At 36.7% G+C, this 16,885-nt stretch overlaps 1 protein-coding gene across 5 annotated transcripts in view; it reads right to left on the bottom strand.

Moving 5' to 3' along the window:
* LOC126819769 (rho guanine nucleotide exchange factor 28) overlaps positions 1–16,885 on the bottom strand; it is a 237,406-nt gene that overhangs the window by 81,195 nt on the left and 139,326 nt on the right. For 4 of the 5 annotated variants that reach the window (XM_050547973.2, XM_050547972.2, XM_050547976.2 and 1 more), the window contains 7 exons: positions 13,795–13,994; positions 11,671–11,789; positions 9,323–9,500; positions 7,977–8,025; positions 6,504–6,554; positions 638–742; positions 158–287 (listed from right to left, as the gene is read on the bottom strand). In XM_050547973.2, coding sequence (XP_050403930.2) covers positions 158–287; positions 638–742; positions 6,504–6,554; positions 7,977–8,025; positions 9,323–9,500; positions 11,671–11,789; positions 13,795–13,994 — 832 coding nt within the window. The remainder of the gene's footprint in view (positions 1–157; positions 288–637; positions 743–6,503; positions 6,555–7,976; positions 8,026–9,322; positions 9,501–11,670; positions 11,790–13,794; positions 13,995–16,885) is intronic. The other variant, XM_050547974.2, reaches the window with a different exon arrangement.

A 16,885-nucleotide genomic window follows, 5' to 3' on the forward strand; every position in this document is an offset into this window, starting at 1 on the left:
ATGAACTGGACTTATAAAGATTGGCATATGCCATACAGAGTGCTATGAAGGAAATTGCGCTCGGACAGCAGTGCTATGGACTACTCTTATTTTCCCCAAGAAAAATCTGACCCTACAGAAATCCCACAAACCCCAGAAGAAATAAATTTGTTCTTACCTTTTTATTTCTGTAACTAATCCGAGAGAAGACGCTAGTTTTTCTTTTCTTTCTATCCTCTTCTTTCTTTGGTTTACTTTTGTCATCACTATCTGGTGACGGAGATCTATGAGTCCTGGACTTAACATCCCTGTTAAAAAAGATTGTAAATGAATGAAATGTGGTATAATGTCTTATTTTTCTGCAACTGCTGGGCATCTTCCCCGGATAGCAGCACTGCAGCCTACGCTTATATTGAATTCCAACTACCAAGGGATCTTTTATGTGCATGCCAACATATACATGGGACCTTGGTTTTTCGTCCCATCTGAACAACTATATGTTGTCATTTGGCAGGCCCTCTTTCCTGCACCACTGACAAGGGGGAATCTTGCCTGAAAATCCAGATGAACAGTCTCGGCCAATGCAAGGATCAGGTTAACGAGTCAACGTCTGACCCGTTGAGATACTGTGGCTGACTTAAAACAATAAAGTACTTACTCGTTGAGGAAATCTCGTAAAGACATGGAAGATTTTTTAGAAGTTTGAGGAACGACTGATTCATCATCATATTCTTCAACTTCTTGTTGTCTTCGAAACAAAGCACTGAAAATACGCAGAAAACTATCTTTATAATTCTATCAAAAAATATAAAACGTTTTCATGGAAAGTTAGAAATCACAGCATTCTGTATCAGCTCCAAATTAATTACTTTTCTACAACTAAAAAACATCAGAAAGCAAACAACATTTTATCGGCAATGTTTTAACTATAAATAAACTGTTTTACTATTACTACAAATAATCTACTTTTATTTTCTAAATAAACGACTTTTATTTTCTAAATAAACGACTTTTATTTTCTTTAAAAACTGTCTTAACATCAACATATGATTATTCAACTGTTAAATTTGTTTTAATTTCTACTTTATACAATTAATTAATATTTTTCTAAATCTCAACTTTTAGGATGATCCGTAGAAAAGAACACAAAATAATTTTGTGCTTACACAATTTAGAAAAATTCCATCATAATACGGACAGCAGAAGTTTTAATAGGGTCGTTAATAAATGTGTTCGTCTGTCAACCATGCAACTCTGACGAATGCTTATAACAGGGGTCCCAGAACAAGAACATGTTCTACTTTCACAACATTCTGTATTTATTCAATCAGATGAGGAAAATTCATTCTAATCCGACAGTTGCCAGTTGCTTTGACAAATGCGCACTAGTTGCGAAAAGTTTAAATGGATTGCTTAAGAGAAGTTTGAATGAGTTGAGTTGAGTTGCAAGATTGACAATATGTCTACCTTAATGGTTGGGATAATAATTAATTAATAAAAGTTGTAATAATTAATTAATAAAAGTGGTAATAAATCAGGAAATTAATTGAATTCATCTAGCACAAGCTTCTTGTAGTTATAACCACACCATGCCAAGGATATTGTAATAGTTCTACAAGCAAAGTAACTAAATCAACAAGAAATAATTATAAACATCATTAACAAGCTAATTAAAGATGCATTATGTAAGACCTAAATCTTCCCATTGCAGGTCTTTTTTTTAGCTTCAAATGCTATAAACATCAATTCAAACACCGATAACTGAGCTCGGAGTAAAGTAACTTTTATGAAATTTTCAATATATTCATTTTTTATTATCTAATTTTGAACTATCATAGCAATAACAGCCAGCTCTTTATCTAAATCTTACATAACGTGTCTTTAACATTTGAAAAGATTTTTCTTTACAAAATTCTGATGGCATCTGTGTAAGAAAATTCAATAACATTGTCTTAATAACAAGACTATCTCTTTGATTTAGATAAAAAAAAAAATAATGAAAAAAATGGGGACTAATGTCCTGCTCTGACTTAGCTAAAGAAGATGTGCATATGCCACACAGTGTACTATGAGGGAAATTTTGCCCGGACAGCAGTGATACGACCTTGTCTTATTTCGAATTCCAGCTGTCAAGGTTTCTTTTATGTGCACGGCAATATAAACACAGGACCTTGGTTTATCATTCTATCCGAATGACTAGAGACTGTCCTTGTCAGGCCTCCATCCTGTACCACTGACAAGGGGGAACCACGCCAGAAAATCCTGAGGAACTTTCTCTACCAACATGGAGACAGAAACCGGAGACCTCATGGTTAGCGAGCCTACATCTTACTCACTGATCCATCATGGCTCTCCCCAAAATAAAGAGATAAACTGAGTTGATCTATTGTGTTAGGAACAGAATTAAAACTGCTGATCATAATTTGCATTTTTCTGACTCTAATTCATCATGGTTTGATACACACTAAAATATACTTAAATTTTCAAATGAACCTATATTGGTAAATATCAATTTGATTAAAATACAGATCCTATTTTGTTTTTTATAGTTAAAAATTTCGTTTCACTTGTCTTTACTACACTAGGATCTGGAAGAGTTTTTATTTAACCTGCGTTCTGGTTGATGTGAGGGATTAGCCAATGAAACGATCTGTTGCAGCGAGTTCTTAGCTTGAGATCCTACTAGAAACATCAACGCTGATTGGTTAATCAAATATCTGACGTCATAGGGTCAAAAGCCGCTTGTATGACCGCTGACATAACCTCCCACTACAACTGGTCAGATCTTCATTTAGTAGAGGCGATCGAAAGTATAAAAAGCGAAACCAAATATAGCTCTGTATTTTAATCAGATTGCGTAAATATGGAACGGAATTGAACCATTTTTGGACAGATATTCCTTTTGAGAGATTCAATTTTGACAATATTGACCATCAGCTGCTTTAAACGAAAATTAGTACATTGATTGTGTTTTTAATTCAGTCTTGATACATTTACAAAAATAGTCTTCAAGTTGTGCGTGCAGGTTGCGATTCGGTTGGATCATTATTATTGTAGTTGGGAGATGAAAATTTTTATCAGCATAAATTATCTACAGTCCTTACAAACAGATTTCAAAGATCTTTGACAAAATGAAATAACAGGGCTATACTATATACCAGAAAACACCGACAAACACCAGAAAACTACCGGAAAAAAACATGTTATACTGAATACCGGAAAACACCGGAAAAACACTAAATACCGGAAAACACACTAAATACCGGAAACCACCCTATATAGGTAACCCGGAGAAGGGCTATACTATAAACCGGAAACTAACCCTAACCCTAACACACAGAGGACCAGGCTCCCGGTTACCTATTTAGGGTGCCAGTCTCCGGGTTACCTATTTAGGGTATTTTCCGGTATGTAGTGTGTTTTCCGGTATTTAGTGTTTTTCCGGTATTCAGTATAAAATGGTGTTTTCCGGTATATAGTATTGCCGAAATTACACTTACATGTATCTTGTATAGACATTATGAAAATGAAATAAGAATTACAAACTATTCTACAGAATGTATTTTCAATTGAAAGGTCTAGAAACAGAATGTAAATGAAATGAGGGAGAAAGAGAGAGAGAGAGAGAGTCTAATTTAATGTCCACTTGACACACACTAGGTCATTTTGGGACTAATATGGTTCAATTTTATTTCAGTAATTCACTAGCGATTATGTGTCTTTATCTGTGGGAGGAAAGCAGAGGACCGGGAAACAAACCCACGAGGATGGACAGGAGATCCTATTCCTTGTCACATACAAGTGTGGGCTCGAAACTATGCCATTTGACTCAATGACAGACCTCATGATCTAAAGTGCAAGAGTTAAACCAATCCACCTCCATCCCCAAGTTAAATAATCTGGGGTTTAACACCCTACATTTCTGGACAAACAGAATTCAAATAGAAAAAATAATCAATAAAATTCAAATCTAGAAAATAACAGATGGCATAAAAAAAATGAAGGCAGAAAGTAACAAATGGCAAAAAAATGAAGGCAGAAAGTAACAAATGACAAAAATAAATGAAGGCAGAAAGTAACAAATGACATAAAAAAATGTGACAAAGCTAACAATCAAAAAAGAAGTTTGTAAAAGAATGATGAAGTAAGGGATATTGTCAGGCAGAGTTCCTCAGGTGCATGTTACTTTGTTATAATATGTGTCTGGTTAAACATGTCTGGTACTACTAGTTCTGTTGCACGTGACAATTCATCAGGCATAACTAAAATCATTACTTCACGGTCTGCGATTTTGATTTAATTCAATTTAAATGAATACTCATTTATTCAGACTATCCTAAACATATGACACTTTCTATTGATAAATATAACATAAGGCTTGAAGCAATTTCTAATCTTGACATGTAGGTTGGAGTTATTTCCCTTCCCTTGAAGCTTTCTGTGACCATAAATAGACAGGGTTCTATAAAATAAATCCCCAGAAGCATTAGTTTAGTTAGCTATTTTTCTTAGTGCATTATATATATTTTAAGCATATTACATTATTGATGGCTATAAAAGGATTATTATCATTTAATGTGCCTCAAATTTCATCAGTAGGGGAATGAGAAGCGTCCTTAAAATATACTAATTTGAATTTTTTCGTTGTTCGGATATAGCATATCTTCTCAAACCGATATTGAAATACCATAACTGGGAGAAATGCAGATGTTGAGTTAGTTTAAGGGAGGAAAAATAAAGATGCTGTTAAAAATATTTTACAGCATCCTTAATAATGCATTTATTGACAGACACAAACAAAAGAAACAGTTATGACATTTTAATATGGTTTGATTATAACGCATGTTTAATAATAAAACTATGCAAATGAAATGAATTGAGGCTTAACGACCTATTTTTCTGCATCGACCACGCTAATGAAGATGGACATATGCCATTCAATGCGCTATGCGGGAATTCTGTGTGGACAGCTGCCAATAGCATACACAGGACCTTGATTTTTTGTCACATCCGAAAGACTAAACACTTTTCCATGCCAAACATTCTGTCATGCAAAACTGACAAGGGGTGGAACCTGGTAGGAAAATCCAGAGAATCAGTGTCTAAGTTGTTCCAACAGGACGAAAAAATAAGGTCTTAGGTCCTGTACACATTAAAAGATAGAAATCAATGAAGACTAGACTGAAACGCTGATGTCCTGGCAAAATTTCCCTCAAAGCACACTGCATAACATATGCCGGTCTTCAATAGTCCAGTTTGTTCAGATAAGTAAGATGTTAAACCCCATTTCATTTCTTTTTTTATTTCCAACAGAAGATTCAAAATCGTCTGCCTAAAACTATAAATGTTATAACTAGACTTTCTTCAAAATGGACATTTCACATCATCTAAAAAACAGCTTTGTTTTCATTATAAATGAAGTCTACAATGTTAGTAAGTATAGTCTTATTCTGATATATGTTAATAGAAAGATTATCAAAAACACTCTTTATTAAAGAATACAGAGCTTCAGGTATAATTTCTGTATGTGTTATATAAAGCACTGATCTTAGACTCGTATAGATATGTATAGTAGGCCTATAGTCTATAACCAGTAAACAATGATTCTTCTGCTTTAAAGGCTTGAAGTTCAAATATCAAATTTCTCACGGCTGAATACACGCTAAATATGTACTCAGATTGATAACATTTAATTAACAACAAAATCAACACTATCAATGTTAGATAATCTCCTAGCTTGGATTAAACCAGGCCCCATCATCTGTAAACAAGCCAGGGCCACTAAACTACAGCCTACTCTTATTTTGATAGCCAACTGTAAAGGGTTCTTCTACATGTACACTAATGTGTACAAAGGACCTCGCTTTTAAGTCCCATCCAAAAAACTAGACAATGTTCTTGTCAGGCTCTCCATCCTGCACTATACATACTATAGGCCTACTAAACACCGATAAGATTTTCCAGTGATATAAAGCATGCTGTTTATAATAGTAACAGTCTAAGATAGTCTAGCAGTTTAAATCAGATATAAAAATATGCATCTGTATTTTAATGAATTGTAAAGTTTAATCTACAATTAACTATAATACAATTCAAAACGTAGACGTGTATAGAAAAGTTTGAAAGTCTGGAAATAAAGCAATTGTCACAGACATTGTCAGGCACAAATTGAGACTTTTTCAGGAACAATCCGTCTGATGCCTGTCTTTATGTAAGGCACAGATTCGTCTTTTATCGGTGTTTTTTTTTAATGATATTTATCAAGTTTAAATTGTCAGGTACTATTCAGTAGTGCCTGGCATTTTGTCTGTTACGACTAAATCCATTATTTAAATCGTCAAATCCATTATTTAAATCGTCAGTTAATACTCATAAATGCCAGATATTTGGACTGGTACGACAAAAACCTTTATTTCCAGGTCTAATAGTATGTAATTAATACATGCAGAAAGATATATTATATATATATAGATAATAATGAAAGTGTGTAGATATAGATTATACACAATGGCCGACAAACTCACTCATGTTCTTCAACAAGTTTTTGTATAACAAGATAAGACTGGTCACCAGGTCTGAAATTGACCAGTAGGTACATTAGGTCAAACCCAACAACCACATGAAAACATAAATACTTGACATTCTACCATAACTTCTACCATTTTATTCAGAAGATGCAAAGCATAACTGGAATAATCAGGACAGTTCTATGGAAGACACTTGCTTTTGTGATAAACTTGAGTAAAGGACTTAATAATGGGGACTATAGGAGACAATGCAGAAGTGATTAAGACAGAACTTCATATTGTAACAGCATGGAGGGAAATGAAATAAAATGGGGTTTAACATCCTACTGTTCTGCCCCAACTGGGCTAATGAAGACGTGCATACGCCATACAGTGTGCTATGAGGGAAATTTTGCCTGGGCAGCAGCACTATGGCCTACTCTTGTATTGAATTCCGACTGCCAAGGGGTCTTTTACGTGCGCGCCAATGTATACAAGGGATTTCGGTTTTTCGTCCCATCCGAACGACTAGACAGCTGTCAGGCCCTTCGTCCTGCACCACTGATAAGTGGGAAACCATGCTGGAAAATCCTAATGAACTTTCTCAGCTTATGCAGGGATCTAACACTCAACCTCCAGGCTAGTGAGCCTGCATGGAGGCAGGCTGACCCTAGTTACTTTATGAGCAGTGCCTGTAATATTATAAATGGTATTTAGATCATATTTCAACACTTTCTGAATTTGAATCGCAACTACATTTCTACTACGATTCTCTTGTCGTTTTCAAGCATAAAACAGTACAGAACTTTTAGTTTTTAATGTAGACAGATGGCCAAATCACAAATCAAATCAATGTATCAAATTTAATTGGTTAAGGTTTCAACAATTCCTATTTTTATCATGAAATAAACAAAGAAATTATGGTAAAATGTCAAAAACAACAATTAAACGGAAAAAAAAAAGAAATAAAAATACCCAAATATACCATGACGATATATACAAAACTTATTCACATGCATGTCTTATATTGTTTTATGTGCTTTTTACTTGATTGTATTTTACAAATGAAAACAAAGACTTTCTCAACAGTGGCACAGCTAGAGTTTGTACCACACGGAACGATCCTAAAATAGCAGCCCAACCCCCGCAAATTAAATAAACATCGGCTGTCTAGAAGCGTGAAAACACATTCAATGGTTTTATACCGACATTGATTCAACTAAATTCACAGCATGCTTCCCAAATTTAAAAAGACAATATGCTAAAGAATATTCTGAGTGTTTCACTGTTTCAGTCAATTCTCTCAAATTCTTCATGTCTCTGAAGTCTTGTTGCTTGAATACCGAGGAGAACAAAATTTGCCGTTCATTGCGATTTCAAATCATGTATCTTTGAAACTAGAGAAAACATTTAATATTTTTTTTAATGCATATTATCTCTTTAATGCCTTGAGTCTCCTAATAAAAAATCAATTTAAAAAAGCTAACATACTGTTTCCCTTCTCGATTTGGTTCCCTTCTTAAACTTCTTTTACGATCATCTGGAAAATAAAAAAAGTTTTCCGTTAATTTAAGACTAAGGAAAACTAACTAGACTTAAAATTCTGAACCCAAGGGAGTTTAAGAAACTTTATTTTATCCATGGCCAACATCATTAATCAAGAGATTCATTAATCCTGGTGGAGATCATGGTGCCTAAGTGGGTAAGATGCTGGCTCGCTAGCCTGGGGGGCGGGTGTTCGATCCCTGCATTGCCCGAGAAATTTTATCCAGATTGTCCGGTGTGATTCTCCCTTGTTAGTGATGCAGGACAGCTGTCTAGTCGTTCAATATAAGAGTAGGCCGTAGTGCCACTGTCCGGGCAAAATTTCCCTCATAGCACACTGTGGACTAAAGTCGTTTCCGGGGACCCTCCAGAAGCGAGTGTAAATAATGTATGGATGTCTTCAGGATTTTTCTATTTTTGTTTCCCGATTCTGTGTATTAATGGTCCTGCCATTATAGTAGACCTAAAAAAAGTTTCAATCAATGGGGACTAAAGTCGTTTCTGGGGCCCTCCAGCAACGAGCGGAAATAATGTATGGATTTCTTCATTTTCAAATTCCAAAACCACAAAGCTGGCAAGACAACAGAACTATATTCCTAAACAAATTAAACTGGAAATAAGCACAAAAATAAGGCACCAGTGACCGATAATGATGGACATAAATTCAGGCTTCGTTAGGCACAATTCCTCTGGTACCTGCCATTATGTCCGACATTTGTTTCTCTCTGGCGTTTATACTGATATTGATAATCAGACACTAGTTCATTTTAAAATGTTGGATAGTTTGTCAGGTACAACTAACAATATTTTTTCCAGGCCTGAAAGTCTCAAAATGAAAGAAACTCATCACTGTTGCCATGGCGTTTGGTGTTGATCACCTTGATCAAAACAATAATATGTGATAACTATTGTTTGACTGTCATAAAGAGCAGCTACTTATAATAACCATATCAAGGCTGAGAGAGATAGAGAGAGAGAGAGAGAGAGAGAGAGAGAGAGAGAGAGAGAGAGGAATGGGGTTTAACATCCACTCGACACAAACTAGGTCATTTGGGGACTAACACATGGTTCAATTTTATTTCAATAATTCGCTTGCACGTAGGGGTCTTTACCAGTGGAAGGAAACCGGAGGACCCAGAGAAAACCCACGAGGTTGGACAGGCGACCCTACTCCTTGTCGCGTACAACCAGGGAATCGAAAACCTTGCCAGTTGACTCAATGACAGGCCGTATGATACAGCGCGCACGTGCTAAAACAACAAATTAAATATTATTTGTTAAAATGCAGTTACCAGAAGAAATAACGTTATCGTTGGCAGCAGCAGCAGCAGCTGGTATAGACGGTGTTGATAAAGATTTTGTCATATTGGAATGTGGTACGCTCAAGCTACTGTCTTCTTCATCGTAAGATCGCACGGTTTTAGTTGCTTCAACAGAATACGTTCTAAATGCTATATCCTTATGCGTCTCCTGAAAATAAGGACAGTTTATGTTAAAAATATCATAAAATATGAAAAGAAAAAAAGGGTTACAATCATATTAAGACAATGAACACAAACAAAGTTCATAATCAAAGAGAGACGAGAGAAATGGTGTTTAACTTTCACCCAACACAAACTAGGTCATTTCAGGACTTACATATGGTTTAATTATATTTCATTAATTCGCTTGAGCATAGAGGTCTTTATCAGTGGGAGGAAACCGGACGACCCTGAGAAAACCCACATGGTTAGACAGGCGACCCTATGTGGAAGGTGGAAATATATACTATTAAAAAAAAGTAGGGGATATTTGATTTTTAAGTGTTATTAAAGTCACCTAATGAAACTGACGAAGAAACAAATGACAAAATGAAATGAAGTTCACATTCATCGATTTATTCCAAATGATCGTTAGACTAAGTAAGGCACAGACTGACCATTATAAGGGTAAAATGATACCCGGGGTCAAACAGCAAAGTTACCACAGCATCACAACCAAGTCAGTAACGGGTAAATCCTCCTCTGTTTGCCAAACAAGCATTGATCCGACGTGGCATACTCCTAATGAGACGTCTAAGGTCATTTTGGTCCAGATTGTCCCATTCCTGTTGCAACGCAACAGCAAGTTCTTGGACATTGGGAGGACGTTGTTGACGTTGACGTAACCTCTGTCCAAGCATGTCCCAGACATGCTCGATGGGGGAGAGGTCGGGACTCAGTGCTGGCCAAGGTAATGTGGGGATGTTCTGTTGTTGAAGGTAACCTGTAACGATCCTGGCCCTGTGACATCTTGCGTTGTCATCCTGGAAGATGAAACGGCGGCCATGACGTCGTGCGAACGGCACAACATGGACTGCCAAGATGTTGTCCCGGTAGTACTGGCCTGTAACACGCCCTGCAACAACATGTAAAGCCGTTCTTCCAGCAACAGTGATGCCTCCCCACACCATAACAGAACCACCCCCAAATCGATCATGTCTGATGACGTTAACGTCTTGGAAGCGCTCCTTTCGACGACGCCACACCCTCCTACGTCTGTCCAAAAAATCAACAGTGAACCTTGACTCATCTGAAAACATCACATTGCTCCAGCGTCGATTATCCCAGTGTTGACGATCCCTACACCAACGACGTCTTGCCTGAATGTGATGATCTCTCAAACAAGGGATCACGCGAGGACGTCGGGCGCGAAGGTGACCCCTATGCAGTCGATTCCGAATCGTCTGGCCACTCACTCTCACACCAGTGTCTGTTTGAAGACGAGCGCTGATCTGATTTGCTGTGATGTCACGATTTCTCAAGGCCAAGGTACGGATAAATCGATCCTGGGCTTGAGTTGTCGCCCTTGGTCGACCTGAGCGTGGTCTGTCCTTTACAGATTGTGTATCACGGTATCTGGACCATAGCCTGCTTATGACAGACCGAGAAACATTCATCGTCCGCGCCACAACCGCCTGTGTTGTGCCGATCTGTAGCATGCCAAGGGCACGTAACCTTTCATTTTGGGTAAGCCGACGCATATCAAAATTTGTTTTCTGGTCACTAAAACAATTAAACTGATGTTTCCACCCTGGAATTCAATGCCACAATGACTGTAACATTCAAAGTCAGAGTCGTGCAAATCTTGGGTTGGACCCCCATGATGATCCCAAGCATCACCTGCATTCCATGCGGTAGCTATTGGTGCGTTTGGGCGTCACATGTAACTGGAAATGTTTCTTCTGTTAGGTTCTATAGTGACTTTTTTCGTAGTCATTTGCATATTTTAGTATTATGCCCCCAAAATCAAATATCCCCTACTGTTTTTGAATAGTATATATAGGGCTCATCCTCTCATTGTCCTAATGGTTCAGATCAAATATGAAAGAAGTCTGCAAAAGACATTACACTCCATTTCAATCTTTGTTTATTTCATTCCATGTTTGATTCTATGTGTGAATCCTGGTTTAAAGACAACAATTCTAAAATTGTGCAAAGCTTTTATGCTAATTTGTCTGTTGCTATATATTTGTGAGACACCAGGGTAAGTTTGTGGATTAGGAGTAGGTATCCATAATCCTGAACTCCTGATAAATGAAGTTTCTGTGTGGAAATGAATAAACACCCCTACTAATTTATCTCCCAAATCGGTCAATAAAGTATGGTTACACTTATCTCACCTCTTTCATAGAATCAGCACGAAGTGGTGGGTCTGGGTAAGACCGGACTGAGGGCCCCGAAACTGCTCCTTCGCTCACAATCGGGTTATAGTAAGAACTGGCATCTGGCATATCTTTGGCTGAAAAAATTCAAATTATTGAAAAAAAAAAATTAATTATGTTTATTAAGGATGTATCTTTATGGGTGTCGTGCACAAGGAAGTTATGCTTTTGCAATGCCTGAAACAATTTGTCTATGGGGTTAGTTGTGAGGAAGGATGTTTGTCTTGTAAAAAGTCAGTAGTAACTATGTTTTATTAGCCACCCACTGGTGACAATTTATTCACAAGTTCAGATACAAATTTAAGCCTTGTAATGCGCAATTCCTCTCTGGTACCAATTTGTCTTATATTAATAAACAAAGTCTAGATTATCCATTTCTAAATTAAATCATTAAACGGCTGAACCATTCTAATCTACCTAATATCAGAGCCATCCGATGGCATCAAGAGATGATTACGATCGTTTCATGTTAATTAGAGTCTAATTAATAGTTTATAACATTTCAGGCCTAAAGAAAGACCTGCAGATTTAGCTCTTGCATAATGCCTGTTCATTTAGTCAGGTACATAACAAACAACAAGATTTGTTGAACCTTTGTATTTTAAATGTTGTTTATCTCTTTGTTTGTTTTGTATGGATGTTCACATGGCAATATTGTTTTTACCTCGAATACAATAATAATCTTATTATAGAAATCTGAATTTCTAAATACATACATTCCCTCAAACAACATTCCTAGACAGTTTTCTTATCTCCATCGGATTTTAATAAAACAAGTAAAAAGAAAAAGAAACAAAGCCTTGTACCCCACGGTATAGTAAACACATGGATTATTTCATTGGACGAGAAATAGAAAACGGGGCAAAAATTTGACAGGACGTCCAATTATCAAATATTGCAGTCACATTGTTGCCATCAAAACAAACATTTGGCCAACAATACACAGACGTCTTCCACGAAAAAAGTAAATTTACACAATATCCGGATTAATCCCAAACTCCACAGGAACTAAATAGATAAAATAGTTGTAATTTGTCAATTAATTCTAGGGTCAGTACATGATGTCTCCATGCAGAGTACGATCTAGTTTTCTTGTGAAAAAAAATATTTAAGAAAAGATGTTTGACATCTTTGTAAAACATTTATTTCGATAATCTGTCGACTAATCGGGTTATGAATGTTAAAGTTTTGTGGTCTTTGTTGTATAAACATCAGCTGTTGGTGAGGCAGTGAAGAGAATAATCAATGTCAAATTTTCCGTTGAGTTTGCATGAAGATGAAATGAACTGTAAATATTTTCACATGAATAACAAGATGGACCATAGATGATGTTAAATCGACCTGTCGCCTTCAGCTAGTGGTCCTGTCAACATCGAAGAATTTATTTCTACACATTCAGTGCATTTGATAATAAGGACAATAGGGGCTTTCACTTCAAAATTTTGCCACGGTGGCTCAGTAAGTCAAATATTTGCTGGCTAACCTGGAGGTTCCATGTTCATTGGCCAAGAAAGTTCACGATTTTTCGGCTTGGTTTCTCCTTGTCAGTGGTGCAGGACAGAGGGCCTGACAAAGTACAGTGTATTGGATGGGACGTGAAACCAAGGTCCAGTGTAAACATGCACATAAAAGATCCCTTGCCAGTTAGAATTCGATATAAGAGTAGGTTGTAGCACCACTGTCTGGGCAAAATTTTCCTCATAGCACACTATATGACATATGCAGAAAAGTAGGCCATCAAACCCCCATTTCATTTTCAAAATTTGGCCAGCCAATCAATTATCATTATCTCTATTGAAAATTCGGAATGAGGATACACCACAAGGTAAATTTTGCCAAGACAGTGACATTTCCGCATACTCTTCTTTCATAGAAACCCAACTGTCAAGGATTCAATGTAAGACGAGATATCAGTTTTTCATTCCAACCCAATGACTAAATGCTTTTCCTTGCTGAGTCCTTTGTCTTGCACCACTGACCAGGGAGTTTCTGGGATCGAACCATGGACCTCTTGTTTTGGCTAGCCAGTGTCATACTCTCTGAGCCACCTTGGCTCCATGTCCCTTTAAATTAAATATTTACCTGGTGGACTGGACCCTGTCACAATAGCTGGCGAAAAACTTCTATCATAATAAGTTGTAGCGGTATTATCACTTTTGCGCTGCTTATCGACACTAGTGCCGAGTTTTATCCGAGAAAGACTGGGTGTGGCTTGTTCCCTGGCATCCTGATAATCTTCTTCCGAATCATCATCAGCTCCGTCCAAACTATTCAGACTCATACTGTAATTAGAAAAAAATCATGTGATGTAAATTTCTAACAAGGACAATAACTCTAAAAGGTAAGTACCCAACACTTTGTCTGCTACAACTGAAAGCATTATTTCCAGATCTGCTATCAGACAAGTTAGCAGAAGCCAAGCACTAAAACCATTATTTCACAGTCCTGTTGTAAATACCTGTATTACAAACTTCTCTCTATGATGAATGACAGACCATATTAATATTGACATGCTCTAATCACCTTGACGGCATACGTCTGACATTTTGTACATTGACATTAAGTATACGAGTCAAGTCTGTCCTTTCTTTTTCTACTAACTAACATGGAATAAAGTCAATTAAGGTTTTATCGATCTTATATTTACGTGCTGACTAATTTGTACTTACAGATCAACCAAATGTCTCAAGTACTTGATTAAAAAATTTATCATGGAAAGCTACACCACTGGAGTAAAATTAAGTCGGTGACAATTCTTATTAAATTCAATATGTCAGTCACTCCTTCGTTAGTTAAAATGAAATAAAATGTTCTTTTTTTTCAGCACTAACTGTATCAGCATCAGTAAGACAGAATAACAGCCACACCCGCTCCCCCCCCTCCCCACTTGCCTCTAAATATGACTGATTTTCTGATTTTGACAAAAGACAACAGAAATGAAAATAAATTGGAATGGGGTTTAACATTCTACATTACTGCTCCGACTGGGCCAATTTCGAATTTCATCTGCCCTTTTACGTGCACACCATCGAACCTTGCTCTCCCCCCCGCTCCTGCACTAATGACATTGGGGAATCCTGCCAGTTTTGGCCAACACTGGGATCAAATGTGGGACCTCAATGAACTACTGCAGCTCCCTAAAGAACAACAGAAATTGTTCAAATTCAACAGAAAACAAAAATAATTCAAATTCAATGTGGTAATCAGTTTCTGATTTTGTCTAAAGACAACCATCAGGCGATCAACAACTATCAGCGTAAAAACATTGTACTTTTAACGTCGTCAATAAATCCATTTTTCAAATATAAACTAAAAGTAGAGGAAATTTGAAGACTAGACAAGTTTGATGGATCTCCAATAATGCGGTTAAACAATGATGGCTCGGACTCGCAGACATCATGTCTCATCTACATAAGAATCTCAGCAGATTAATAAATTAATCAGTTCTAAGACTTCTCTTAAAAATAAAATACCTTGTCAGCATAAATGATTATTTACAGAAAAATAATTTGTCATAAGAGTGTTGTTACGACACTGAGATCAACAAGTCTCTGTATTTTAATAAATGATGTCTGGCCTTGCAGAACTCATTACACATGAAATATCGATCATTTTAATAGAATTTGTCTATGAAAAGATTTTTCTATGACAGACCCTAAGGTTGAAAATATAAGAATATTGAATATGAATAGTGCAAGAAAATATGTCACAATAGATTTCTATTTAAAAATGTCACGGCAGACTTCAATTTGACCACAATGTTGTGACAGGGTTAAATTTAACCACAATGTCGTGACAGGTATCTATTTAACCACAATGTCTTGACAGGTATCTACTTAACCACAATGTCGTGACAGGGTTAAATTTGACCATGCCAAGGCCAGGGTTAAATTTAACCACAATGCTGTGACAGCGTTATTGTTAACTGCAATGTCATGACAGGGTTCAATTTAACTGCAATTTCACAACTGAATTTAATTTGACCACAATGTTGCGACAGCGTTCATTTTAACTGGAATGCCAGGAGAGGGTTCAATTTAACTGGCATTTCACAAGATAGCTTTCAAATTTAACAGAAATGTCAAGGTAGGGTTCAATTTAACCGGAACAGAATGTCATGACCGAGTTGAATTACCCAGTATGTCATGATTGTAACCCTAGATTGCATTGCATTTAGCGAGACAAGGTCATAGATTTTTTAAATAAAAATTCTTCAGATTTCCCTTCCTGTGTACAAGTTCGCGCACCTGTAAAAGAGCCCTTGACTGCTGGAATTCAAGATAAGAGAGGGCTACAGTGCCAATGTCCGGGCAAAATTTCCCTCATAGCACACTGTATGGCGTATGCCCATCTTCATTAGCCCAGTAAGTGCAGTAAAGTTGGATGTTAAACCTCAGTATCCCGACATTTGTATGTGACAGATAATGGTATGAAATATGTGACTAACAATTCTAGCCTTAAAGAAACTTGATCAATCTAAGCTAGGTGGGGATATTTAAACAATCCAAGCACATCCTCAACAACCATAATTGCCAATTAGTGCAACCTGATTTCTGAAAGCAAACAAGTGGCTTAGACTACAAAAACTACAACTCAACATGACTTTCAAGATTTGTTGTAACCGCAGACATCATAGCAATTTCTATGATCGACATTTACTCAAATTTCAATTTAACCTATGTGTACCCATTGCATTTGCTAACAAAACATATAAAATACAACAAAACGTACAAGAGAGGGAAATGAGGTTTAACGTCCACTTGACACAAACTAGGTAATTTCGGGACTAACATATGGTTCAATTTTATTTCAATAAATTGCTTGCACGTAGGGGTCTTTGGCAGTGGGAGGAAACTGGAGGACCCGGAGAAAACACAAAAGGTTGGACAGGGAACCAAAACCATGCCAGTTGACTCAATGACAGACCATATGATACAACGTGCATCCAACCCCCCACAAAATACACAACAGAATAGATCATTAAACATAATCATTTCAGTTTGAATTGGGGGGAGGGGGAGGGAAGGAGGAGGAATAACAAATGCAAAATATATGACAGCAAAATATGGGATACTGGTAATTTTTTCCTGCATTTCAAATCGCTTGGGCTCTATAATAATCCTATTTTTTTTCATAGTAATTACAAATTCTGGAGTCAATATGTCTCTAAATT

This window comes from Patella vulgata, chromosome 4, assembly GCF_932274485.2.
Source record: "Patella vulgata chromosome 4, xgPatVulg1.2, whole genome shotgun sequence".
Taxonomy (NCBI): Eukaryota; Metazoa; Mollusca; class Gastropoda; family Patellidae; genus Patella; species Patella vulgata.